This window comes from Muscardinus avellanarius (genome assembly GCF_963383645.1).
Source record: "Muscardinus avellanarius genome assembly, chromosome: 21".
Classification (NCBI taxonomy): domain Eukaryota; kingdom Metazoa; phylum Chordata; class Mammalia; order Rodentia; family Gliridae; genus Muscardinus; species Muscardinus avellanarius.
In genome coordinates, this window is record NC_137807.1 from 13,261,330 (window position 1) to 13,286,765 (window position 25,436).

Below are 25,436 nucleotides of genomic sequence, written 5' to 3' on the forward strand. Positions count from 1 at the left end.
GTTGCCAGCAGTATCCAGGGCTCAGCTGTTCAGACAGATGTCCAGAAGCTACGCAAGTCTGACACCGCGGCCACCCAGCTGGCAGCCACTGCGAAAGGCTGGTGATCCTAAGACAGAGCCTCGTCCCCAACATGGAAAGCACCACGAAGAAAGCACGTGCGCCACAGGGTTGGTGATGGGAAGCCACCACTCTGGAAACGGCAGAAGAAATGGGCACGAAATAAACCGACCTCATACAGAATGGGGTGCTTTGTGTTTAGGGTATTTTTATCTCTAGCTTAAGATGTTGTCAGTGAAAACTCCACCAGACCTTTCAGATTCCTGCGGTGGTTTTAGAAGGCTCATTCCAGCCAGGCGTGGCGGCACACACTTGTGATCCCAGCACTTGGGAGGCTGGGACAGGAGGATCGCAGGTTCACAGCCAGCCTCAGCCACTTAGTGAGGCCCTCTGCAACTTAGTGAGTCCCTGTTTCAATATAAAGAATAAAAGCCAGGCATTGTGGCGCACACTTGTCATCCCAGCATTTGGGAGGCTGAGACCAGAGGATCGCAGCTCTTGGACAGCCTCAGCCACTTAGTAAGGCCCTCCACAACTCAGTGAGACCCTGTTTCAAATTAAAGAATAAAAAAATAGGGCTGGGGATGTAGCTCGGAAGCAGAATGGCCCCGGGTTCAAGCCCCAGTTTTGCAAATAATAATAATAATAATAATAATAATAATAATAATAATAATAAAATAGGGCCAGGGTTGTAGCTCAGAGGTTTAATCTCTAGTACTACAAAAAAAGGTTCACTCATTGTGGCCCCCAAAATCCAAGCTCACTTAAGAACTCAAGGTCACTCTCCTGTTTGCGAGCACTGCAGCTCTTTAAAGATGCCAGTAGCCAGACATGGTGGTGCGCATGTGTAATCCCAGGACTTGGGAGGCTGAGAAGGAGGATCGCAGATTTGCAGCCAGCCTCAGCAACTTAGTGAGACCCTGTTTCCAAATTAATAATAATAATAATAATAATAATAATAATAATAATAATAATAAGGCTGGGGGTGTAGCTCAGAGGTAGAACGTCCTAGGGTTCAATCTCCAGCACCATAAATACAGAATACTTGTAGCTCCCTAAACAGGCCACCTTCAGACTCATTTCTTTGCATTTCCACCTGCTACCCCATCCTCTGGTATGCCATTCCCCACTCTCCCTGATAAATGTCTACTCAGCTCCAGGGCCACCTCCTCCAAGGAGCCTCCCATGGTTGCTCTAGGTTCTCCCAGCCTGCTGACACATCCCGTGTGTCTGCGGGGCTTTCTCCGCTGTGCTGTGGGGACAGATGCCTCTCTATTGCTTTGTGCAGCCCTGGTTCTCCACACTGGTGCCTAGAATAGGTGTTCAGCCAAGACCAGTCAGGAAAATGGATGAGTGAAGAGCTATCATTTGGCTATCACCCGTTTCACAGGACTTAAAAACCGGCTGGAGTGTCCCCTCCCACCTGCCAGCACTTTCCCAGTGGACATTTACAAGAGCGCCCTGATAAAATGTAAATGACCAGCCAGGCGTGGTGGCTCACGCTTGTAATCCCCACCCCACCCCTGCTTGGGAGGCAGAGACAGGAGGATCGCGCAGGTTTGAAGCCAGCCCCGTGCGCTGGCTTAGGAGACCCTGTTTCCAAATAAAAATGTAAAAATAGGTCTGGGAGTGTAGCCCAGAGATAGAAGGGCTTCCAGGAACCCCAGTACCACCAAAAAAAAAAAATGTAAACGACCTTAGTAACACTAGCAAATAAGCAGGCAGGTGTCAGTTAACCAGATCAGAGTTTGGCCAGGACAGCTGGCTGAGAATATTCCCTCCCCACACTGAGCACAAGAGAGGCCAGGAGACAGGGAAAGAGCCCAAGAAAAACCAGGCGTGGTGCACACACCTGTAACCCCAGCACCTGAGAGGCTGAGACAGGAGGACGGCAGGTTCTCAGCCACTTAGTGAGACCCTGTTTCAAAGTAAAAAAATAAAGTAGAGCTGGGGATGTGTAGCTCAGAGGTAGAATGTCCCTTCGTTCAATCCCCAGTACTACAAAAAAAAGTGAAAAGAAAATACTGCTTTGGCCTGGCATGGTGGTGCACGCCTGTAATCCCCGCGCTTGGGGCTGAGACAGGAGGATCGCACAGGTTGGAAGCCAGCCTCGGCTACTTAATGAGGCTCTCAGTAACTTAGTGAGACCCCGTTTTCAAATAAAATATAAAATAGGTCTGGGAGTATAACCCCTGGGTTCCACCCCCAGCACCACCAAAAAAAAAAAAAAAAAAAAAAGAAAACATTGCTTTGTCTGGGAAGAGGTTGAGTTAGTTCCCAGTCTGAATGTCTGAATTAAGTACCTCCTTCTGGAAGACCAGAGTCCTCTCTCTCTGAAAATCTGAGTTCTTATCAACTTCTCCTCTATCTCTCCCCAGTGGGCCCTGAGGTCTAAAAGACCCAGGATCCCATCACCACCCTATCCTCAGTCAGCACAGTGTGCAGCACACGGGTTGTTTATTGAGAATTCGGAGAACAACCGTATTTCAAAACCAACATATATGTAGGAAACTCCACAGTGACTTTTGTTTGTTTCTGGTTTTTTGTTTGTTTTTGTTTGTTTGGTTGGTTGGTCGGTTTTTGGTTTTTGATTTTGTAGTACTAGAGACTAAACCTACCACTGAACTACATCCCCAGTCCATTTTATCTTCTTCCATTTTATTTTGAGACAGGAGCTCTCAAAGTCACCCAGGCTTTGACCTTGCAATCCTCCCGTATCTATCACGTAGGTGGGATGACGGGCGTGTGCCCCTCACCCAGCTTGTGGCAGTGGGTTCCACATCTCAGGTGGTGGACGGGTGGACAGACGGACAGAGAGACACAGTCACACCTCTGCATCGCTCCTTCCCCACCAGAGCTGCTAACTCCAAACTCAAAGTTAAGGTCTGCAAAGGGCAGGGGTGTGAGCACCGTCAGGGGCAGAGGATGTGCACAGATTCAAGACTGATGAGAAAACAGCGGTCAGGTTGTTAAGAACAGAGTAATAAGAACGTCCCAAAATACTGTTTGACACAACAAGAGCCTGTGCATCATTACTTGGGTGTCTGTGAGCATTTAGACAAATAGAGGGTGACCCTGACCAGGAGCTGGGCACTGCACACCTGCCCTGCCGCTGGCTGTCACGGGAGAGCCCCCACCTCAGGGCCAGGCACCTGCTAACCCTTCCCATGTGTGAAAGTCTCTAGCCCTGTGGGCTCTGGGTTGTCATGCTCCTTTCAAAGCACCTAGCAGAGTGACCAGCACAAAGTAGGAACTCCATAAATATGTGCTGAGGAAAGAAATGAGACGGTTTGTTTTGTTTTGTCTTGGTGCTGGGGACTGAACCCAGGGGCATTCCACCTCCAAGCAATACCCTCAGCCCTTTTTATTTTTTTTATTTTGAAACACAGTCTCACTAAGTTGGTAAGCCTGGCCCCAAACCTTCAATCCTCCTATCTCGGCCTCCCAAGTCCTGGGATTACAGGAGTGCGCCATCACACTGGACAGAAATGAGACTTAGATTAAATAACTCGTCCAAGGTCTTCAGTAAGAAATGGACCCAGAACAAGCCTAAGTCTGGAAGTCTAGAGGTGGGAAGGGCCTCACCCCGCAGGCAGGGAATGGCCTTGGGGATGGCTGGCCCCAAGCAGCAGGACACTAGGGTGTCATCTTAATATAAGTCGACTCACCATTTTTATTATTTTTCTTTCTCTCTCTCCCCCCCTCTATAATTCTGTCTCCCCCCCTCCCCCTCCCCCTCCCTCCCTCCTCCCCCCCTCTCTCTTCTCTCTCTCTCTCTCTCTCTCTCTCTCTCTCTCTCTCTCTCTCTCTCTCTCTCTGCCTACATCTCTCCCTCTATCCTCGCTCCAGCTCACTCGTCCAGTGTGTGAAGTTCGGCCGCGGATACTTTAACATCCTGAGAGAAGAGAGCGCAATGAAAAAGAAGCAGCAGCAGCTTCAGAAACTGAAGGAGGAAGAAAGGAATAAATTCCAACCAGCCAAAAAGACCTCTGAGATCCACTACGGGGACTCCTTATTGATGTAAGTGGGCGCCGGCGCCTGGGGAAGGGCCCCTGAGCTCGGGGCTCGGCACCGCAGGCCGACGCGGCGGGATCCCTTTCTTGGTCTGATGTCTAAGACACACACACCCCCCCCCGTGTCTTCTTATGTTCGACTCATCATAAATGCCCCTGAATTCCACGCTACCTTCGCACGGTACTCTCTGGATTTCAGCCCAACCACCTCCTGCGCCCATCTGGGGCCTGGTAACGTGCTGCAGCCCATGACTTAACTCAGCGTCCACACAGAGCAGGTGCATAAAAAAAAAGTGTCTGGCCATTTACTGAGTAAAGCCACTTCCCTTTCTCGGGGATAAAGAGAAGGCATGTGCTCAAAGCTCTTGTTTTTCTGGTGGGGAAGAGGGTGGTCCCGAGGATGGAACCCAGGGGCATTCTACCTCTGCTATATCCCCCAATCCCTTTTCGGTTTACGTTTTGAAACCGGGTCTCACTTAAGTTGCTGAGGCTGGCCTCGAACCTGTGATCTCCTTTCTCAGTACTGGGATTAAAGTATCCTTCGTATCCTCAGTACTGGGATCCCAGTATCCTCCCAAGTACTGGGATCGAGCCCATTTGTGCGGGAACTGTTCTTGGATCAACAGGTCAACCCCCGGCCGGGGGAGGAGGCGGCTGTCAGAGGTCCCCGTCCTTTTTTAAACAGCTCCTCTGTGTGGGTGGGGTTTAATCGAGGCTCATAGGACACAACTCTCCCTCCTCTCGTCCATGTTTCACTGGGTGAGACATGGTTTATTTAAACCTTAATGAGCTTAAATGCGCATGAGATCGCTCTTCTCGTAGGCATTTTTTGTCTGGTTATGTCTCACCTGGTGGATTCTATGAGCTGTACGAGGATGGTTATTAAAATAAAACTGCGGGCCATTACTGCAATGTAGCCATCAAACGCAAGGACCGGAAGATGTTAGACAGTAGTCTTGGGAGGTGGTCCATGAGGAGACAGGGTCACGGTGAAGAACCCGGGCCTTGGAGCCAGTCAGGACTTGGAGAGGAGCCCTTCTGTCCCATGCACAGCTGTTTAACTTTGAACAAGCCCCTGTATCTCTCGGGATCTCCTTTGTCTCTGTCCAAAAGAATGGCACCAAGCTTGTTCTGAAGATTAAATGAGATGTAGCTCAGCGCCGAGCCCAGAAGATGAGACGTGCTCCAGTAATTATTAGTTATTATTATGCAATAAACTGAATTTGATCTGCCTGGGCCTCAGTGACCTAAAAGCTTTTTAAATGTGTGCCTAGAAAGCCTAATTTCCATGAAGGCGAGGGAGCAGGCCACATCTAGGGGCTACGCTCCTATAAATACCATCCCAACCACAAAAGTATCAGAAACGCGAGTGGTTCATTTAGAAAACGCTTTTTTTTTTTTCCGCCAGCTCTTTGATCTTACACCTTCCAAAAGCAAAAGGGATTGTTTTTGCACCCCCCTCCCCAGGACCTAAGACCAGAGAATAAGTGCCTTTAGACAAAAGTTTTAAGTCTGACAAATTACGCAGGAAGAAAAAAGAACCGCGCGTGTTCTGGAAGACTCCTGCCTGTGAGCAGTCTTTCTCACTGCGCTCAGCGACCTCGTTTCCTTAGCTGCAGATTCAGCTGAAAAGGTGGAGGGAAAAATGGGTAGGGCTTTTTTTTTATTTTATTATTGTGGTTGAGAGAAGACATAAAACGAGAGATTAAAGAGTGGGAAAGCAGAGTTAATTTCTCTGTATGCTAAGCCACTGGGCGATAAGGTCGAGCCAGTCAGACGGGACAAGGTAATATATTTGCTTGTGGGGTTTCTTTTTTTCAGCTTTAGGATTGAATCCGTAATCAATGGAAGTGGAAACTGGAGGACCTAGATTCTGGGTCCTATCTTTTAGCTAACTCTGTGACCCCAGGATTGTCCTTGAGTCCCCAGAAGGAAAGTACACGCCTCACACATATGCCAGCCTTACCCACCCCGTCCCCTTCCATCCCCCTCCGTCTCCTCCGCCCCCTCTGTCCTCCGCTGTCCCCTTCCACACACGCAGCCAGAGCAATCTCTCTTCAAATTAGAAATTGCTCCCAGCATAACACCCTCAATGGCTGACATTCCTCACTGGATAAAGACAAAGTTTGAGCAGGGACCGCAAGGTCCTGGGTGGTCCAGCGCCTCAGCTTGTGTCGCTGACCCCGCCCAGTAGTTCCTCTGGCTCCCTTTGCCCCAGCCACTCTCCTGCTTCTCCTACTCAGGGCGTGTCCTCTGCCACAGGACCTTTGCCCGTGCTGCTGCCTCCAGATACACAGCCTTCCCCTCCCCCAGTTGTCTCTTTCATTTCCATTCGACTTCGGCGCCCAGCTCAGTATTCCCTTTCCTTCCCTTTCCTATTGTCATGAACTGCCCTTCAAAACTCAGTCACGTTTATTTCACAAATCTCCGTAGGGCGCTAGCTAGGGCGACACAAAGGATCCATTTCCAGGTCAGCTCACTCCCATAGGTGACTGGCAGCTCTGAGCCGGGTCCCTCTCCCGCTGGGCCTCCTCGAGACGCTGCCAGCCTCCCCACAGCATGGAGGCCATATGCCAAGAGCCATCGTCCCAGGACACAGGAAGGAGAGCCTCCAGTCCCTGGAGCCTGGCGTGACATCACTTCCAGCACATTCGAGTAGGTCCATCTGAGATCCAAGAGGAAGCAGACCCAGACCTGCCACCTCTCCACCACAAGAGCGTCAAAGAACCTGGGGACCGTTTCAGACTGCCACGGCTTCCTCCAGGAAGTGTTCCCTGGCTGCCTTTCAGCCGAATCTGCTATTTCAGGCTGTCAAACACCATGTGCGCGGGGTGTGGTGGTGCACACCTGTAATCCCAGGACTTGGGAGGCTGAGACAGGAGGATCGCGCAGGCTCGAAGCCAGCCTCAGCTACTGAGTGAGGCTCTCAGCAACTTAGTGAGACCCTGGTTCCAAATAAAGTATAAAATAAGTCTGGGAGTATAGCCCAGAGGTAGAAAGCCCCTGGGTTCTATCCCCAGAACTGCAAAATAAATAAATAAATATTTTATTTTTTAATAAATATTTTTAAAACACCTACTTTCTATAACCAAAATTAATTTCTCCATGATGGTAGAGGGAGAAAAACACTTAAAGAAAGATGGTATTAAATGCTCTTCCTAGAACACAGTCAAAAATATGTCTTGCTAGCTGGGCCTGGTGGTACATGCCCATAATCCCAGTACTTGGGAGGCTGAGACAGGAGGATCACAGGTTTGAGGCCAGTTCCAGCAACCTAGTGAGACTCTCAACAACTTAGTAAGATCCTGCTTCAAAATTTCAAAAAGCTGAGCTGTAGGTGCAGCTCAGAGATAAAATTGCCCTGAGTTCAATCTCTAGTACCACAAAAAATTATATATGTACGTACATACATACATACATATATATTTTTCTGATTCTTTAAAGAAATTATTCCCAATACCTGGTGTGATGTTTCAGGATATCATGTTATATCTATCAATTAGCACATCTATTAGTACATCTATACTAGTATATACTATTGGTATATACTATAATATATTGGTATATACTATATTGGTATATACTATTTGTATAGTATTAGCATATTGACTCTATATTGGTATATACTATTTGTATGGAATTAGCATATTGACTCTATATTGGTATATACTATTTGTATGGAATTAGCATATTGACTCTATATTGGTATATACTATTTGTATAGTATTAGCATATTGACTATATTGGTATATACTATTTGTATGGAATTAGCATATTGACTCTATATTGGTATATACTATTTGTATAATATTAGCATATTGACTCTATATTGGTATATACTATTTGTATGGAATTAGCATATTGACTCTATATTGGTATATACTATTTGTATAGTATTAGCATATTGACTCTATATTGGTATATACTATTTGTATGGTATTAGCATATTGACTCTATTGGTATATCCTATTTGTATAGTATTAGCATATTCACTTTATATTGGTATATCCTATTTGTATAGTATTAGCATATTCACTTTATATTGGTATATACTATTTGTATAGTATTAGCATATTGGTTTTTCTCTCTGCCCCAGTGCACTATGCTCACCAAGGGCGGGGTGTTCATGTGCTCTGCCCACCCACTTCATCTAGCACCCTCATCCTTGGAGCTGGATTATTGCCCGGCACATAGTAGGCCCACAGGATTTCTGCCACACGAACCCGAGCCGGCCACCACTCACCCCTGTCTTTGTGCCGTCCCTGTGCTCTGCCCGCAGCACCTACAACGAGGAGAAGATGCGGAAGGCGGGCGCGGGAGTCATCCTCCGCCCGTTCACACCTGTGCACAGCTGCATCATCTCGCCCCTGCTGCCGGAGGCGCACGTGTAAGCAGCCCCGCCTCCCCACCGCTGGCCTGGGCCTAGAAACTGAAGCCCCCTGAAAGGACTCTAAGAGCTCACATGTCAGGAGCCCTTGGGCCTCGGCTTGTTCCTCTGTCCCCCTGGAAGGGATGTGCAGCCCCGAGCTGGCAGTGCTGGTTGGTGTGTAAAAATAACAGAAAGTAGGCGCTTCCGTTTAGACCTCAGTGGCAAACCAGTGGGGACTCAGGCACCCCATCCCATATCAAGCCGGATGCTCTGAAAACAAATAGTTTGCAAATTCTGATAAAATCTGTCTACCAGCCGGGCGTGGTGGCGCACACCTGGAAACCCAGTACTTGGGAAGCTGAGACAGGAACATCACAGGTTCGAGACCAGCCTTAGCAGTGTCACAAGACTCTCAACAACCTTGTGAGACCCTGTTTTAAAACAGAAACATAAAAGAGCCGGGGATGTAGCTCAGAGATACAGAGCCCCTGGGTGCAATTCCTAGTACCACCGATAAAGAACAAAAGAATCTGTCTACAGCTCTCGCCCAGCACGCACAGGAATGCCTCGCCCAACGCAAAGGCGATGCAATTTTACCCCGGGACTGTTTTCCAGGGAAGTCTCTATGGTCTGAGAGCCCAAGGCATGGACGCTGCGTGGCGCACAGGGGCTAGCGGACCCTCCAAAGGACACTCCTGCTGCCTTTGTTAATACACTTTTATTGACACATTGCAGTTATCTCCCCGCTGAGGTGCAGAGCGATGGAAACACATGCACACACAGCACGTGGGGGGCCTCCCTCTGGATCCCACCCCGTCCCCCCTCCCCGCACATCTTACTGAAGTTGCTATTGATAACTTCACGTATGGACATTGCATTATTTGGACTGTTTCCCTCATCAAGTCTCTACCCCCACCCTCGCTCCCGGCTCTTGCTTTCTATAACCTTGACATCTTATTCTCTTTGTGTCTCTTCCAAAGAATTAAGTGCAGCCTTTTCTTTTTGACTTGTTAGCATTTTTCGACTAGAAGCTTAGAGACTGAGATAGAGGCTTCTGACCCCAGGGCAAGGTTTCTCAACCTTAGCACAATTGGCATTTTTGGAACCGATAATTCTGTGTGGTGAAGGGCTGCCCTGTGAGTTATAGAATGCTCAGCAGCACCCTCGGCCTCTGGAGCCCCCTGGGTCCCAGAAGCCCCACTCCCCCACGTTGTGACCCCAATAATGTCTCCAGACACATCCAGGTGTCCCCCAGCTACAAAATTATACATTCCCTGCTGCTTGAGGACGATGAATTCATGTAGGATGGCGGTGCCGAAGATTCTAGACTTTCCTGTCTAATCATTTGTCCAATATTTATTAGGCCCCATGGTGTTGATGGTGGTAATAGCCGCCAGTGAGCTCTCTCTAGGCATTACCTCATCTGGTCCTCCTAGCAGCCCCATGGTGCAGGGCTATTAGAATCCCTTCGCTCCAGACAAGGAAGCAGAAACTCAGAGCGGTCTACTCACCTGCCCAGGGTCGTGGGGCTCAGGGTGCTGCGGTGCAGGGCTCGGTCTACTCACCTGCCCAGGGTCGCGGGGCTCAGGGCGCTTCGGTGCAGGGCTCGGTCTACTCACCTGCCCAGGGTCGCGGGGCTCAGGGCGCTGCGGTGCAGGGCTCGGTCTACTCACCTGCCCAGGGTCGCTGGGCTCAGGGTGCTGCGGTGCAGGGCTCGGTCCACCCACCTGCCCAGGGTCGCGGGGCTCAGGGTGCTGCGGTGTAGGGCTCGGTCCACCCACCTGCCCAGGGTCGCGGGGCTCAGGGTGCTGCGGTGCAGGGCTCCAGCCTGGTCTGTCGAGGTTTCAACACCACACACTACCTGGAAAACGAATCACAAGGCCTCGCCCTCGAAGAGCTCACGACACGTTTGGAGACCCAAGTCTCCTGCACACGAAGAGCAGGATAAGGCAAGAGCAAGACCATAGGCCAGATGGGAGACGAAAGAGGTCGTTAGTAAGAGCACTTAGCTGGGCGCGGTGCCCACGCTTGTCATCCCCGTGCTTGGAGGGAGGAAACAGCAGGACCACGCAGGTTCGAAGCCGGCCGCGCTGGCTTAAGAGACCCTGTCTCCAAATAAAATATAAAATAGGTGTGTTAGTGTACCCGGAGGTAGAAGGGTTCCATCCCCAGTGCCCCCCCAAAAATAAGAGCGTTTAGGGAGGCTGAGGCGGGAGGGTCGCGGTTCGCAGACAGCCTCAGCTACTTAGTGAGGTCCTTTACAACTCAGTGAGACCCTGTTTCAAAATAAAGAATAAAAAGTAGGGATTGGGGGTGTAGCTCAGAGGTAGAATGCCCCTGGGTTCCATCCCCAGCACCACACACAAAAAAATAAGAGCATTTAGTTCACAAACCTTTACCATCACCACCACCATCACCATCAACACCATCACCACCACCATCACCATCAACACCATCACCACCACCATCACCACCACCACCACCATCACCATCACCACCACCATCACCACCACCACCATCACCACCACCACCACCATCACCATCACCACCACCATCACCACCACCACCATCACCATCACCACCACCATCACCACCACCATCACCACCACCATCACCATCAATACCATCACCACCATCACCACCACGATCACCATCATTACCATCACCACCATCACCACCACCATCACCACCACCATCACCACCACCATCACCATCAATACCATCACCACCATCACCACCACGATCACCATCATTACCATCACCACCATCACCACCACCATCACCATCATTACCATCACCACCATCACCACTACCATCACCATCAACACCATCACCACCACCACCATCACCATCACCATCAACACCATCAACAACAACACCATCACCATCAACACCATCAACACCATCACCACCATCACCATCAACATTATCATCATCACCATCATCATCATCTCCATCACCACCATCAACACCATCACCACCATCATCACCATCAACACCATCAACACCATCACCAACACCACCACCATCACCACCACCACCATCACCATCAACACCATCACCATCAACACCATCACCACCACCATCACCACCACCACCATCACCATCAACACCATCACCACCATCACCAACACCAACACCATCACCATCAACACTATCATCATCACCACCCATCACCACCACCATCACCAACATCACCATCACTACCACCATCACCATCATTACTATCACCACCAACACCATCATCATCACCCATCACCACCACCTTCACCATCACCACCACCACTATCGCCATCACCACCACCATTATCTCCATCACCACCACCATCATCATTATCACCATCACCATTTTGGACACATCCTTCTCCTTCCCTAATGGCCCAGGTTGTGATAAGTCCTGTTTCACCCCTCTTTCCTCCTACCTCCCTTTGACTGATTCTGTGATTGGTTTCTTGGTAAACCTATTATTTCAGAGTCATTCCAACTGGTGTCTAAGTCTAAGTTTAATACTCTTAAAACATCTCCATGCAGCTGGGCGTGGTGGCACACACCTAGAATTTCGGTATTTGGGAGACTGAGACAGAAGGATCACAAGTTCTAGGTCAGTCTCAGCATCTTAGCAAGGCCCTCAGCAACTTAGTGAGACCCTGTTTCAAACTAAAAAATAAAACAGGGATAGGGATGTATCTCAGAGGCACAACACCCATGGGTTTTATTCCCAGCAACACACACACACACACACACACACACACACACACACACACACACACACCTCCTTGCAAGAACAGGCCTTGAGATTTCTCCTAATGTCCTTCAGAAACACTGGCACCTGCTCTTGGCTTTCCTGTCATCAAGGCTTCTGAAATCAGCGAGCTCTTGCTTGCATCTAAAGCATCAGGGATGTCTGGGAAAAACGTGTATCCCCTACTCTGTTCATTTGACCTGAGCACACCAAGGCTTAAGTCAGCTCTACGTGGGTAGCGACCATTTCTTACCCTTCTTCCTTCAATGTCAAACAGGAAAAGTGAAGTCCAGAGAGGGGACTGAACTTGCCAGAGTTCTCACCACAGGAATCTGGGTCTCATGACTCTTAGGTCAGGTCTTGACACCAGGTGTATTAGACAGGAAACTGTTACTATCATCATAATCATCATTGTAACAGTAGATGTTGTTCTGCTTCTAAAGAGCCAGACAGTATATAAACCTTAGGCTTTGCAGACCAGGTGGTCTCCCTTGCTACTAGGACTTTGTCATTGTAGATGAAAGCAGGGTGGATTGAGTGTGTTCCAATAAATCTTTATTTATATGAAGAATCATGTGGCGTGCCACTGGCTGCAGTCTGCCAATACCTGCCCTAGAGTGAAGACTGCTCTTTCTTCTCTCACCTATGAGAGGGTCTTGATCACACTGGATGACTGGATCAATAATCGGTTAATAGGCTACAGGCCAGCTCGATCTGGGGTGACTTACAACAGTAGCCCTTTATTCTTGTGCGCAAGTCTGCAGGTGGTTGGCTGGGTGGCTCTGCTGGTCTCGGCCAGCTCTGCTACTCCTGGCTGGGTTTGCTTATGTGTGTGCACTCAGCCAATGGGTGGGCTGGAGCTGGCTGATCCAGGATGGCCTCATGCATGAGTCTTTTGGGGGTTAGAGCCCCATCTCAACATCTGGTAGGTGTTGGCCCAGCTTGTTCATGTGGCACTCAGGGAGAAGCCCAAAGCCCCTTGATGCATGGACTCAGCGTGACCACAGTGGCACTTCTGCCACATTCTCCTGGCCAAGCAAGTCTTGGGCCAGCCCGGGTACCAGGAGTGGAGAAATAAACCCCACCACTTTAAGGGGGGGGCAGCAAAGTCACGTTGCAAAGTTGAGACAAGCAAAGAGGGCCTGGGAATTGGGGCGTGTCTATACTCACTCATGTCTACACCCAGGGCCTGAGTATCGAGGCGTGTCTATACTCATGTCTACACGCAGGGCCTGGGAATCAGGGCGTGTCTATACTCATGTCTACACCCAGGGCCTGGGAATCGGGGCGTGTCTATACTCATGTTTACACCCAGGGCCTGGAAATCGGGGCGTGTCGATACTCATGTCTACACCCAGGGCCGCTGCTGATCAGCTCTGGGTTCTTGGTCATCACACATCAGCCAAGTCAGATCAGGGCTAGTCGTCCCCTTCTGCCCCAGCGTGAGGGATCCCCAGACTGGCTGAGGATTCTGAACTGACTGTGTGGGGGTCAGTTCTAGGCCAGGTCATGGGAGACTTGGCCTTGATCTTTAAAGGGGGAGGGGTGGTGGCCTCTAGGAGTGACACCAGCCCCCTGTCTCTTCTCTAAGGGACCAGGCTGTCCCCTAACCAGCTTTGTGAGCAACCGCAGAGATAGCAGTGCCAACGCCGCGCATCCAGCTTTGCCCTGGGCCACGGGCCTGGAAGGCTTGCGGTGCTGTGTGCATGCTGTGTGAGCGCTGTGTCCTTCTCAAGGATGTTTATGCCCACAGTGTCAGGTTGGCAGCAGCTTCAGGAGCTGGCTGCTGAGGGGTAGGGGGGCTGCGGCAGAGGCTTGCCCTGAGATCTCACTAGGGCATTGAGGGCTTTGTGTAGCCCAAAAGGCTACATTATCTCTGCTTTTAAGAAAGCAAATTATCTTTTAGGGGGGGAGGGTTATCTTTTTTAGTAAAATTTTATTCATTTTTATATATAATATTGCAAAATATTATTCTTTCTTTTTTTGCGGTACTGGGGATGGAACCCAGGAGCATTCTACCTCCGAGCTACACCCCCAGCCCTATTTGTTATTCTTTATGTTGAAACAGAGTCTCATTGAGTTGGGAAGGGCTTCACTAAGTAGCTGAGGCTGTCCGCGAACCGCGATCCTCCTGGCTCAGCCTCCCAAGTACTGAGATTACAAGCGTGCGCCACCATGCCCGGCTAGTACAAAATATCATCCTGATGTTCTTTTTCTTTTTGATTGGAATGTTGTAACTGTGCCTCATAGTGAGGTTCACGGTGGTAGAAGCATACAGGCACACGGCACTTGCTGTAGGTTTTCCTCCAGGTCCACCTGCTCCCTCCCCTCCCACACATAGTAATTGGTATTGATAACTTCATATGTGAAAGGGGATTGTCTGGACTGTTTCCATTATCAACTCCCCCCTTTCACCTCACCCTCTCCTTCCCCAAACCCCCTTCGGCTACTCTACCCGTACCTCTCCTTGTTTATAGGAAGTCCTTTCTCTTTATCAATTTCTCACCAGACTAAGAATATAAGAAGCCGGGCGTGGTGGTGCACGCTTGTAATCCCAGCATTCGGGAGGCTGAGACAGGAGGATTGCGATTCACAGCCTCAGCTACTTAGTGAGGCCCTCTGCAACTCAGTGACACCCTGTTTCAAAAGAAATAATAAAAAATTGGGCTGGTAGTGTAGCTCAGAGGTAGAATGTTCCTGGTCTCCATCCCCAGGACCACAAAAAAATTATGTGCATATATATAAACCATCATAAATGCTGGCAAGGATGTGGGAAAATAGGAAGGCTTATACACTGTTAGTGGGATTGTAAATAAGAGCAGCCACTATGGAGATCAGTGTGGTGCTGCCTCAGAAAACTGGGAATGGAACACCTTACCCTGCTATGCCGCTCCTGGCATCTTCCCAAAGGGATCGAAGTCAGGAGATTAGAGTGATCCATGAATTGCCATGTTTATACAGAACAATTCACAATAGCCAAACTACGGGACCAGCCTAGGTGTCCACCAACAGAGGAATGGTTATGAAACTGTGGTACATACACACAGTGGAAGTTTCCTCAGCCATAAGAAAGAACAAAATTATGTCATTTGCAGGAAAGTGGATAGAATTAGAGAATATTATGTTAAGTGAAATTGAATAGTCCAGAAGGTGAAGGACCATATGTTCCCCCCCCCTCTCTCTCAGTGGTACTTGGGATGGAACCCAGGGGTATTCTACCTCTGGGATATACCCCCCAGCCCTATCTTTTATTATTTCTTTTGAAACATAGTCTGAGTTGCAGAGGGCCTCACTAAGTAGCTGCAGCTGTCCTCAAACCGTGATCCTCCTGTCTCAGCCTCCAGAATGCTGGGATTACAAGCATGCGCCACCACACCTTCTCTGTTTTCTCTTTTAACTGGATAAAATTCAAAATACTAGGTTATGACCTGGCACATGATTGATCGCTAGGAGAAAGGACCAATTTCTATCAATTATGTTCCTGGCTTTTTTTTATTAGTTTCACTGCAGATATCTAGATAAGTAATCCTCAGGTTTGAGGCACACATTGTAAAGAAAGAAAGAGGTCCTTTCTTTTAGGATGTCCTTGGAGAGAGCCTGTCCCAGTCCTGGACAATCAAAGAAGGCTGTCTGGTGGAGGGGAGAATGAGCTGAAGCCCAGTCACTGGGAGGCGGAGGAGGAAGGGGAGGAAGGGAATCCGTATCGGGAGTATTCATGCCACCCTCGTCCTGACGTCAAGAGGGAAAGTACTAGGAGTCCCACCACTTTATGGACCAGAAAACTGAGGCTTGGGGTAGATAGTCATTTGGTCAGATGAAGCCCTTTCACCCTATCACGACAGATCAACATCAGCTCTGTGGTTAAGGAGACGGGCCCGGAGCCAGATCGCCGGAGCTTGGATACCAACTCTGCCATTTGCTGGCTTTTGTGAGCATGAACAGGTTTCATGGGTCTCTGTGCCTGTTTCCTTATCAGCAAAATGAGGATAATAACGGTATCTTCCTCACAGGGATTTCTAAAGAAGAAATTGGTTCAGGGACGTTGAGCACACACAACAGAGTCTTTCTCAGAGTAAACGCTCCGTGGGCAGAATTTGCCGTTATCACCATTAGCGCGCCCTCCTCAATCCGCATCATCTCAGTAGCTCTGCATATGAGAATTGTGTCCCCAAGCTACGGACTCGGGAGAACGTCACATCTGAACCACTCATGCCCACCATTTTCCATTCTGTAACCAGAAATGTGTTGAGCCCGCTCTGCCTGGCACAGGAAAGCCTGCCCTGGGCACGACTCTGAGGATCGCAGGCTGAAGGGACGAGTCAGCAAGTCGGTACAGCAGAGCAGGGACCCAAAGTGTGGGGGCAAGAGGGCACGTTGCAGGGATGGGGATGTTTTAGGATATCCTTGGAGAGAGCCTGTCCCAGTCCTGGACAATCAAAGAAGGCTGTCTGGTGGAGGGGAGAATGAGCTGAAGCCCAGTCACTGAGAGGCGGAGGAGGAAGGGGAGGAAGGGGAGGAAGGGAATCCGTATCGGGAGTATTCATGCCACCCTCGTCCTGACGTCAAGAGGGAAAGCACTAGGAGTCCCACCACTTTATGGACCGGAAAACTGAGGCTCGGGGTAGATAGTCATTTGTCCACAGCCTCACCTGGCTAGTAAATGGAATGGCAAAGCCAGAATTTTAAGCCAGACCATGCAGAGAGTGCGGTGAGCTGGCATAACCGAGGGCACCTCTCCGGGCTGCAGGCTGGAGGCTGAAGCGGTGGGCACAGGCTCTCCTGTGCAATGGCACGTCAGCTGGCTGCAGACGCCACAACCAAAGTCCACGCAGGTCGTGTAAACAAAGCAGGCTGATTTCCCCATTGCTCTGAGCCAAAGCCCAGCAGCAGCGCACTGTCCAGCCAGGTGCCTGCCCGGCCTCCTCCCGCCCTGGCCTCCTGCGGCCTTTCTTGCCTGTGTGCAGCCCAGAGTCTCTGTGTGTCCAGATCTCCTCTTCCTGGAAGGACGTCAGTCAGACTGGCTGGAGCCCAGCCTAATGGCTTCATTTTAGCTGAATCACCTCTTCAAAGGTCCTACCTCCAAATGCAGCTGCGCCTGAAGGTATCAGGCTTAGGGCTTCAACTACGAAGATGGAAGGGGGTGGTCTGCTAAGCCCAGGCCGGACGGTTTGGGGAGATTGAAGGGAAGGAAAGGGCCGTGTTAACACCTGGTCTTGTCCCCGGCAGAAATAAATCTGATGCTCACTGGCCCCACATCCCCGCTGGCACCCAGTGCCCAAACAGATCCCTGCCTCAGCAAATAACTCCCTTTGCTAATTCCCTGCCCCTATACACCCCAAATCCCAGGCCTGCAGGGGCTCCCCAGCCTCTCGTGACTCTCTAGGGCCATGGTGAGGGTGTAGCATGGTACCTATGGACCAGTGCTAGGAACAAGGCCTGAGGAGCCCACTGGCTAAATGCTGGGCGTCACCCGTGTGCCCAGGGCCACCAAGATGCTACCTATAGGGCCTGAGTAAGAGGGAGAGAGAAGGCGAAGGGCATGGACTTGCAGGCCCTTTACGTAGAACTGAGGGAATAGTAAGTGCTTGGTTAGCAATTTGTAGAAGGAAATTATTTTTCTCCTCTGTGAGGAGGAGGAAGAGGAGGAGAAAGAGAAAGAGGAGGAGGAGGGGTGGAGGAGGAGAGAGGAGGAGGAGGAGAAAGAGGGGGAGGAGGAGGAGAAAGAGAGGGAGGAGGGAGAAGGAGAGGGAGGAAGAGGAAGAGGAGAAGGGAGGAGGAGGAGGAGGAGAAAGAGGGGGAGGAGGGAGGAGGAGGGGTGGAGGAGGAGGAGGAGGAGGAGGAGAAGAAAGAGGAGGAGAAAGAAAGAGGAGGGGGAGGAGGAGGAAGAGGGGTGGAGGAGGGAGGAGGAGGAGGAGGAGAAGAAAGAGGAGGAGAAAGAAAGAGGAGGGGGAGGAGGAGGAAGAGGGGTGGAGGAGGGAGGAGGAGGAGAAAGAAAGAGGAGGAGGGGGAGGAGGAGAAAGAAAGAGGAGGAGGAGGAAGGGAGGAGGAAGAGGAAGAGGAGGAGAAAGAGAAGGAGGAGGAGGAGAAAGAAAGAGGAGGAAGAGGGAGGAGGAAGAGGAGGGAGGAGGAGTGCTGCTAACCCTAGTTTTCTGAGGACCTGGCGCACAGCCACCCAGTTCAAGGGGCGCAGGCGGGTGGGGTTGGATGGGGAGCGTCCCCTCCGACTGAGTGAAATGGGCGCCTTCGTAGTACTCCAGGGGAGCTGACCCCTTCCTGCTCCTCTGGGCATGAGCTCCAGGAGCCCTGGCGGTGCTGGTCAGGTGGGGGCAGTTTCAGGACAGAGTAATCACACCTGGTGGTGATGGAGTCCTGGAGATTTCTCATTTATTAGCTCAAGAGGAGAAGTCGTGGGAAGGAGACAGCTGGCCACCACCCAGGCCACCTTGATTCCAGGAAAAAACACAGGCAGGGGTTAACCCTCTCCTGGCCTGGCCCACAGAATGACCGTTGTGTCAGCTCCGCCGTGCCCGATCAGAGCTCAGGCCCACACCGGGCTACCCAGGCCCTCACTGATCTCAGCTGTGTGGCTGCAGGCAGCTCTCTCACGTCTAGGAGCCTCTGTTCTCTCCATCTTTCCTCTGTAAGTAGGAGGTGGGAGCCAGGCATGGTGGTGCGCACCTGCCATCCCGGTACTTGGGAGGCGGAGACAGGAGGATTGTAGGTTCAAGACCAGCCTCAGCAACTTAGAGGGACCTTGTCTCAATTTTTTTTTAAAAAGGAGAGGAGGTGGTATAGCTCAGAGGTAGGATTGCCCTGAGTTCAATCCTTGATCCCAAAAATACAGGAAGAGAGAACAGTACCCTCTTGATAGAGTTGTTAAAAGAGACATTCAGAAAACCCCATCACCAAGCTTCAGCCAAGTGCCTGCGTCTCTCTGAGCCTCAGTTTCCCCTCTCTAAATTGTGGATAATAATTCATACTCTCGCAGGTTTGAAGAGCAATAAATAACATGGAAAAATATCTGGTGCACTCTAGATGTTTAATACAAGCCCCCAAACAGCAGAAAATGTAGGTTCAACGTGTGTGTGTGTGTGTGTGTGTGTGTGTGTGTGTGTTACTGCGGATTGAACCCAGGGACATTCTACCTCTGAGCTAAACCCCCAACCCTATTTTTTAGTCTTTATTTTGAAACAGGGTCTCACTAAGTTGCAGAAGGCCTCATTCAGTAGCTGAGGCTGTCTTCAACCCCAGATCCTCCTGTCTCAACCTCCCAAGTACTGGGATTACAAGCAGGTGCCACCACACCCAGCTTCCAATGTATTTTTTTTTTTTTTTTGGTGGTACTGGGGTTCCTGGAAACCCTTCTACCTCCAGGTTACACTCCCAGACACCTAATTTTTTATATTTTTTTTTATTTGGAAACAGGGTCTCCTAAGCCAGAGAGGCCGGCTTCGAACCTGCGCGATCCTCCCGTCTCCGCCTCCCAAGCGCGGGGATGACAAGCGTGCGCCACCACGCCCGGCCTCCAGCGTATTTTTAAACAATGTTTTAGTTGCATTTTCAAATAATATGCTCAATGGGTTTTTCTTAAATATCTAGGTCCATTTCCAGGCAGAGGAATTATACATTTAAAATAATGGCTCCATCATAAATCTGCAAAATAAAAGTGCGATTGATCCACTAAGATTCCCTGTTTTCAGACCTGGCGCGCTGTTTATATATTGTCCCTCTGATAGATAAATATCTAGGACAGGTAGGATGTCAATCTCTTCTTTGCTTAAGTCAAGGCCTCTAGCCCTGCGCCCGCCTCTTCCTTGCTGTCGGGGTGCGCCCTCAGCTCAGGAACTCGGGGTCTGCAGGGCCCTTGGCTAACAAGACGGAAAAGAAGTTCAGCACATGGTAGTCGGAGACTCGGATGGAGGCTTATTTGGGGAAGAGGGAAGAAATCCACATTCCAGAGAGAATTCGGGCCGCCTAAAGATCAGGAAGGCCTTTTGGGGAGTACAGGGCTCTTTTCTTACAGGGGCGTGGGGGAGAGGCGTGAGTGAGGATGGCCTCAGTCTCGTAGTCCCTAAGGCAGTTTAGGATGTTCTGGTTGTCTGGTCAGCTTCAGGGTGGATGATCTCAGTCCAGTCGTCCCGAGGCGCTTCCTGGTGCCCTGGTCAACCCTCGGGTCCTCAGGCTAATCGGGGTCTTCATTATCTGATTGACAGGTAAGCTGGAAAGCGTCCTAAATTACAGATTTCTCAAAATATCATACCTGTCTTGTTATCAATGCACAGGGCAGTTATAATTTCTTTTAGTTAACTCTAAGATGTATAGATTTCCCAGGAATTTGCGAGAGTTGGCCCTGAGAAAGAGAACTGGGTTGGGGGGTAAAGACTGAAGCACTTCAGCTCCAGATTCTCATAGTAAAGCTATATTTTACTTTTCCTTCCTGTCTGTCTCCCTTCTGCCTAGTTATATTTTCTGTCCTACATCATCCCCACTACCACACAAGGTCCCAGCCACAGACACCTGCTGGGCCTTGGTCATGAAGTATGTGGCAGCCACACAAAGGCCTCACCAGGCCCCCAGCTGGGATCCAACCCGGCTGCTACTCCAGAGCTCCAGGGCTCCAGGGCTCTGGGCTCCAGGGCTCCTGGCTGGTACTCTAGGGCTGTCTCCGTGGTGGAGAACATGGCTCTAACAGGATCTTCTGTCCCCTCCCTCTGTCTCTGCAGCGAGCCCCTCTTCCGCCAGCTCTGTGCCCTCCACTGGCTCCTGGAGGCCCTGACCATAGACCACACCCACCACACCATGAGACCCGTGATCACCTGCTGGAACCCCAAGTATGTCTCAGCACCCCTTCCACTTGCCCCAAAGTAGCAGCAGCCCGGGCTGTGGGAAGGGGCTCCCCTCCGTTCCTGCCCGCCCTTCTCTGTGTGGAGTAGGTAGGTGGCTTTAGGAGTGTGATGTCGCTGTGGGATCCTCACATGGCCAAGCTGAAAGCAGATCACACAGGTCCTGAGAGCCCAAGTGAGCGTTTCTGCCCACTCTGCACACGTGACGTCCCATTGGTAGCCTGAAGTCAGCCACAGTGAGGGTGTTTCCATGCCCAGACACCCGCTCCCTCCAACAGCTCACTGTGGCATCCACAGAGATTCCCCGGCAGCCTTCTTCCTGGACTCTGGAATTGAACATAATTCAGATCCTCGTTTCCCTACTGTCAGACAGATGCCATTCTCAAATCCTAATGTTTCAGTAGTACTTCATGGAACATCTGTAGACATGCCTTAAATTGAGGGGGTGGGGTTGCTGAGGATTGAACCCAGGGCATTCTACCTCTGAGCTACACCCCTAGTCCTGTTTTATTTTTTATTCAGAAACAGGGTCTTGCTATGACGTTGCTGAGGCTAGCTTTGAACCTGTGATCTTCCTGTCTCAGCCTTCCAAGTACTGGGGTTATAGGCATGTGCCACCACACCTGGCTTCGTATACCATGTCTTTTAGGCCCAGTTGCAAATATTTCTTTTGGCTAGATTCTGAGAAGCAGGGATTGCTAGGTCAGAGCAATCTCTAAGTCTTTTTCACAGTCGATTGCTTAGACTGTAGGGGAAAAGCCCTTGGTCCAGTGGACTTCAAATAGCGTTTCACCTCCCTGAACCAAGCCACCCGCAGCCACATTGTCCCTCTGACATGTGGACACGCATCCTCCCACACAGAGGAAAGAAAGTCTTATAGGATTTGTATCAAGGAGAGAAAAAAGGGCCACCTTTATTTCCTTTGGTTGCTTTAAGAAAAAAGTGCTCAGAATGTGACCAAAAATTGTTAACTGCAGTAAAAAGACACAGTGGGCATGCTGCCAGCAGCAAAAGCTCCACCGTGACTTGTAAGGGCAGAATCTACCAGGATGCCCAGGTCTCTAAGAGTGAAGCCAGAAGCTTGCCCTGCCAGCCTAAGGGAGAAACGCACTCCAGCGGTGTCCCTGCAGGCAGCAGCTGGATATTGGCTGGGGTTTGTTCTCGCCTGGAATCTTTCTGCCTGATAGGGACCTTTGTCTCCGGAGTCAGGGATATGCTGGTGAGCATTTAACAACAAGTTCTCCAGCGGCTGGAGAGCCACATCCGTGACCATGCCAATTCCAGTGGTGTAAATACCCCCACCATAGCTGATTTCACCAGCAGGTCACTGGATTTGGTGGAGAGAGATACACATAGTTCTTGCCAGTCAGTACGAATAGGCTTCAGCACACCACTATTTGAGATTCATTTTTTAATTATTTTTATTATTGTTGTTGAGGGGTAAGTTGCCTAGACAGTGCCAGAAATCACCGTTCTAGTTAGCAAGAAAACAGAATGATATCTTCCCTTTAATGCTCGATCCTCCTCTAGGGTGTTCGATCCTGTGCCATAGTATGGGTTTCCCCCAATCTCCAAATGCATTTTAAAATAAAACCAGCCAGGCACAGTGGCCCACGCCTGTAACCCCAGTACTTGGGAGGCTGGGACAAGAGGATCGCAGGTTCAAGGCCAGCCTCAGCAACTTAGCAAGACCCTACTTCAAAATAAAAAATAATAGAGAGCTTGGTTGTAGCTCAGAGGTAGACTGCTCCTGGGTTCAACCCCCAGTAACAAAATAATGATGATGATGATGATGATGATAATAATAATAATAATAATAATAATAATAATATAAATACACTGAAAGCAAGAGTTTGGGCATCAGATGGACATACTTCAAAATAATATAGGGCTGAGAGCATAACTCAGAGGTAGACTGCCCCTGGGTTCAATCCCAACTACCCTTAAAAAAAATTTGTTTATATTTAAATTGATTTCCCCTTGTCCAATGATCCCACCCCCGCCCCCAATAACCAAAAAAAAAAAAAAAAAAGTCCTTTTCCCTTCTGGGAATACTGCAGCAAAGTAAACAGCCCCCTTCTCTCAGGAGCGTGCATTCTGGGGGAGGGACTGGGGAGCCACAGATGATACCATGAGAGTCAAGATGGTGTGCGGCAGCAAAGGTGCCCTGCAGAAGTGGAGCATGCAGTGGGGCCAGGCCGGCTTCACTTTAGGGTTGGCTGGCCAAGGGAAGACATAGAGTGATATCTGAGGGACGCCTCCCTTCCCTGGCCCCCTCTGCGCTGATATAATGCCACAGCTCCTCCACTCCTACTCCAGGGGCCTCCGTGGAGCGGGAGACCCAGGCGGGAAGGTCAGACTCTCTCATTGCTCAGGAGGCAGGTGGGGCCACCCGGCCTGGGAGACTGGGAGGCGGGAGGGCAGGGACCTGGGCCCTCCTCGGCCACCCACCGGCAGGTGGGCGCATCCTGAGTCAGCCAACAGACTTCGCATCCCCGCGGGCAGAGGCTCCAGCCCAAATGGGAGCTGGGGAGAGAGTGAAGTCTTGGAAAGAATGGCTCTGATTGCCACTGTGGACAGACATCTTCAAGTGTCCTCCAGGAACAAACTGTGCTCTGCAGATGCTGTTAAGAGATGCGCTGGGTCTCAGCAGCCTCATCCCTTGATTTCTGGCAAACAGGATCCTCCAGAAGGCTCAGTGGGGGGAGATTAGGGGCTGCAAATTATAGCTGCTTCTCTCCCACAGAGCTGCCTGTGGGCCTCGTCCTTACCGTCAGCCCCTCCTCGAAGCCAAGATCTCTGTTGGGAAAAGCATATTATTGTTGAGAACGGCTGGACCTTATCAGGTTCCCTGTATGAGGTGCCCACCAAGCCCTTCACCACCCAATTTCTTTTCGTCTTCTCAGCAACACTTTGCTATAGCAAGTATTATGCCCCTGTTTAACAGATGGAGACGTGAGCTCAGAGAGGCTAAGTAACTTACACAAGGTCACACAGGTAGGAAACAGCAGGTCCAGCAGAGGACCGGAACAGCTGAACTCACCACCAAGCTGTATCCTCTGCTTCTGACACTCAGAACTTGGGGAGCCTCAGGGAGTCGCCCCCAAGGTCTCAGGGACAGTAAATCAGGGGCATCGATTAGGGAAAGGAGGTTAAGTAAGCTGCTATAACAAACAGGCCCCAAATCTCAGCGGCCTCACACCACCCTGGAAGCTCATTCTTGCCACCCTACCTGTCCGACAGCCCGAGCTCTGCTCATTATCAGCTTGCAGGGAGCCAAGCTGGTAGAATCTCAGTGCTTCAGCCAGCGAGAGGCAGAACAAGGGACGCAGGACTTGGGGTCTGGCTGTGAGGCCCCGTGTGTCACTGGCGCTCATGTATATTTGAACAAAGCCAGTCACAGAGCTCGCCACACCTGACTTCGGGGAGCGGGGATGGAGCAGGACTATCTGGGGAACAGTACTAATGCCTCCCCCACCGGGTCTGGAGGAGGGGCTCCATCTCATGCCCCCCCACACACACACCAGGGAAAGGTGGTTTCACCCTTCCTTCCCCCTATTGATCTTCCTGTTTGGTTTATTTGCTACTGAAAATGAAACATCAGAGACACAGATTCTGTCCAGCCAGGCCTTTGCTTTATCAGTGGCTTTGCCAGAGCCAGGGCCCGGGGCCTTTGAAGGTCTGCGGGAATCTCCCTGAATTTTCAGCTCATTTAACCGCCTCTTGAAGTCGCAATAGATTTCGGGTCGGCTTGGAAGTCAGCATTAACGGAAAACTTCTGTCTTCCCAATTGGGCCTGAATATTTAAGATTTCGAAAGCTTGGCTGGGGCTGGATTTAATTTTAAAAGGGGAAGGGGGGCTGCTTTTGAACCTCAAGAAGAAAGCTGGCACGCTCAGCAGGGGCTGCCTCAGCAAAGGGAGAAAGCGGAACGCCTCGTGGTGTCTGAAGAAAAGGAAAAATCCAACGTGGGGACGCTGAGGCTTCCAGTTGGCGTGCCTGGAATCAGACTTCAAAAGCACTGCCAGTTTCAATATTGTTTATGGGACTGAAGAGCGGCTCCTTCCTCCTCTGGCTGGATTTTAAATATTCCCTAATTTGATTACTCGGGGGAGAGGCAAGCAGAAACCACCTTAAATGAGCTTTGTTAATTATTCAGAGGGCTTTTTATTGTGTAATCAAACCTAAGGTCTTACGCATGCTGGCCTGGCCCCCCAGCCCCACTGCCACCCTGGGGCCCGGCGCACTTTGGGGCTGCGGCTGAGCACCTGCGCCCGCTGCGAGCACAGCCAGCCCCGACGGGCCTGGACCCTCACAAGCATCTTCCCTTCAAAACCAGCGCTCAGCTTCTCATTTCCTGGTAGACTTGCAGGAAAACTGGGTCCCGGGAGATCAGAGATAAGAAAGCAGGT

General features: G+C 50.4%; 1 protein-coding gene across 1 annotated transcript in view; it reads left to right on the plus strand.

The window, feature by feature from the left end:
* CCDC60 (coiled-coil domain containing 60) overlaps positions 1-25,436 on the plus strand; it is a gene marked incomplete at both ends in the record, with an annotated part of 178,894 nt that overhangs the window by 128,811 nt on the left and 24,647 nt on the right. The window contains 3 exons of the mRNA XM_080717652.1: positions 3,908-4,078; positions 8,351-8,458; positions 20,906-21,013. Coding sequence (XP_080573778.1) covers positions 3,908-4,078; positions 8,351-8,458; positions 20,906-21,013 — 387 coding nt within the window. The remainder of the gene's footprint in view (positions 1-3,907; positions 4,079-8,350; positions 8,459-20,905; positions 21,014-25,436) is intronic.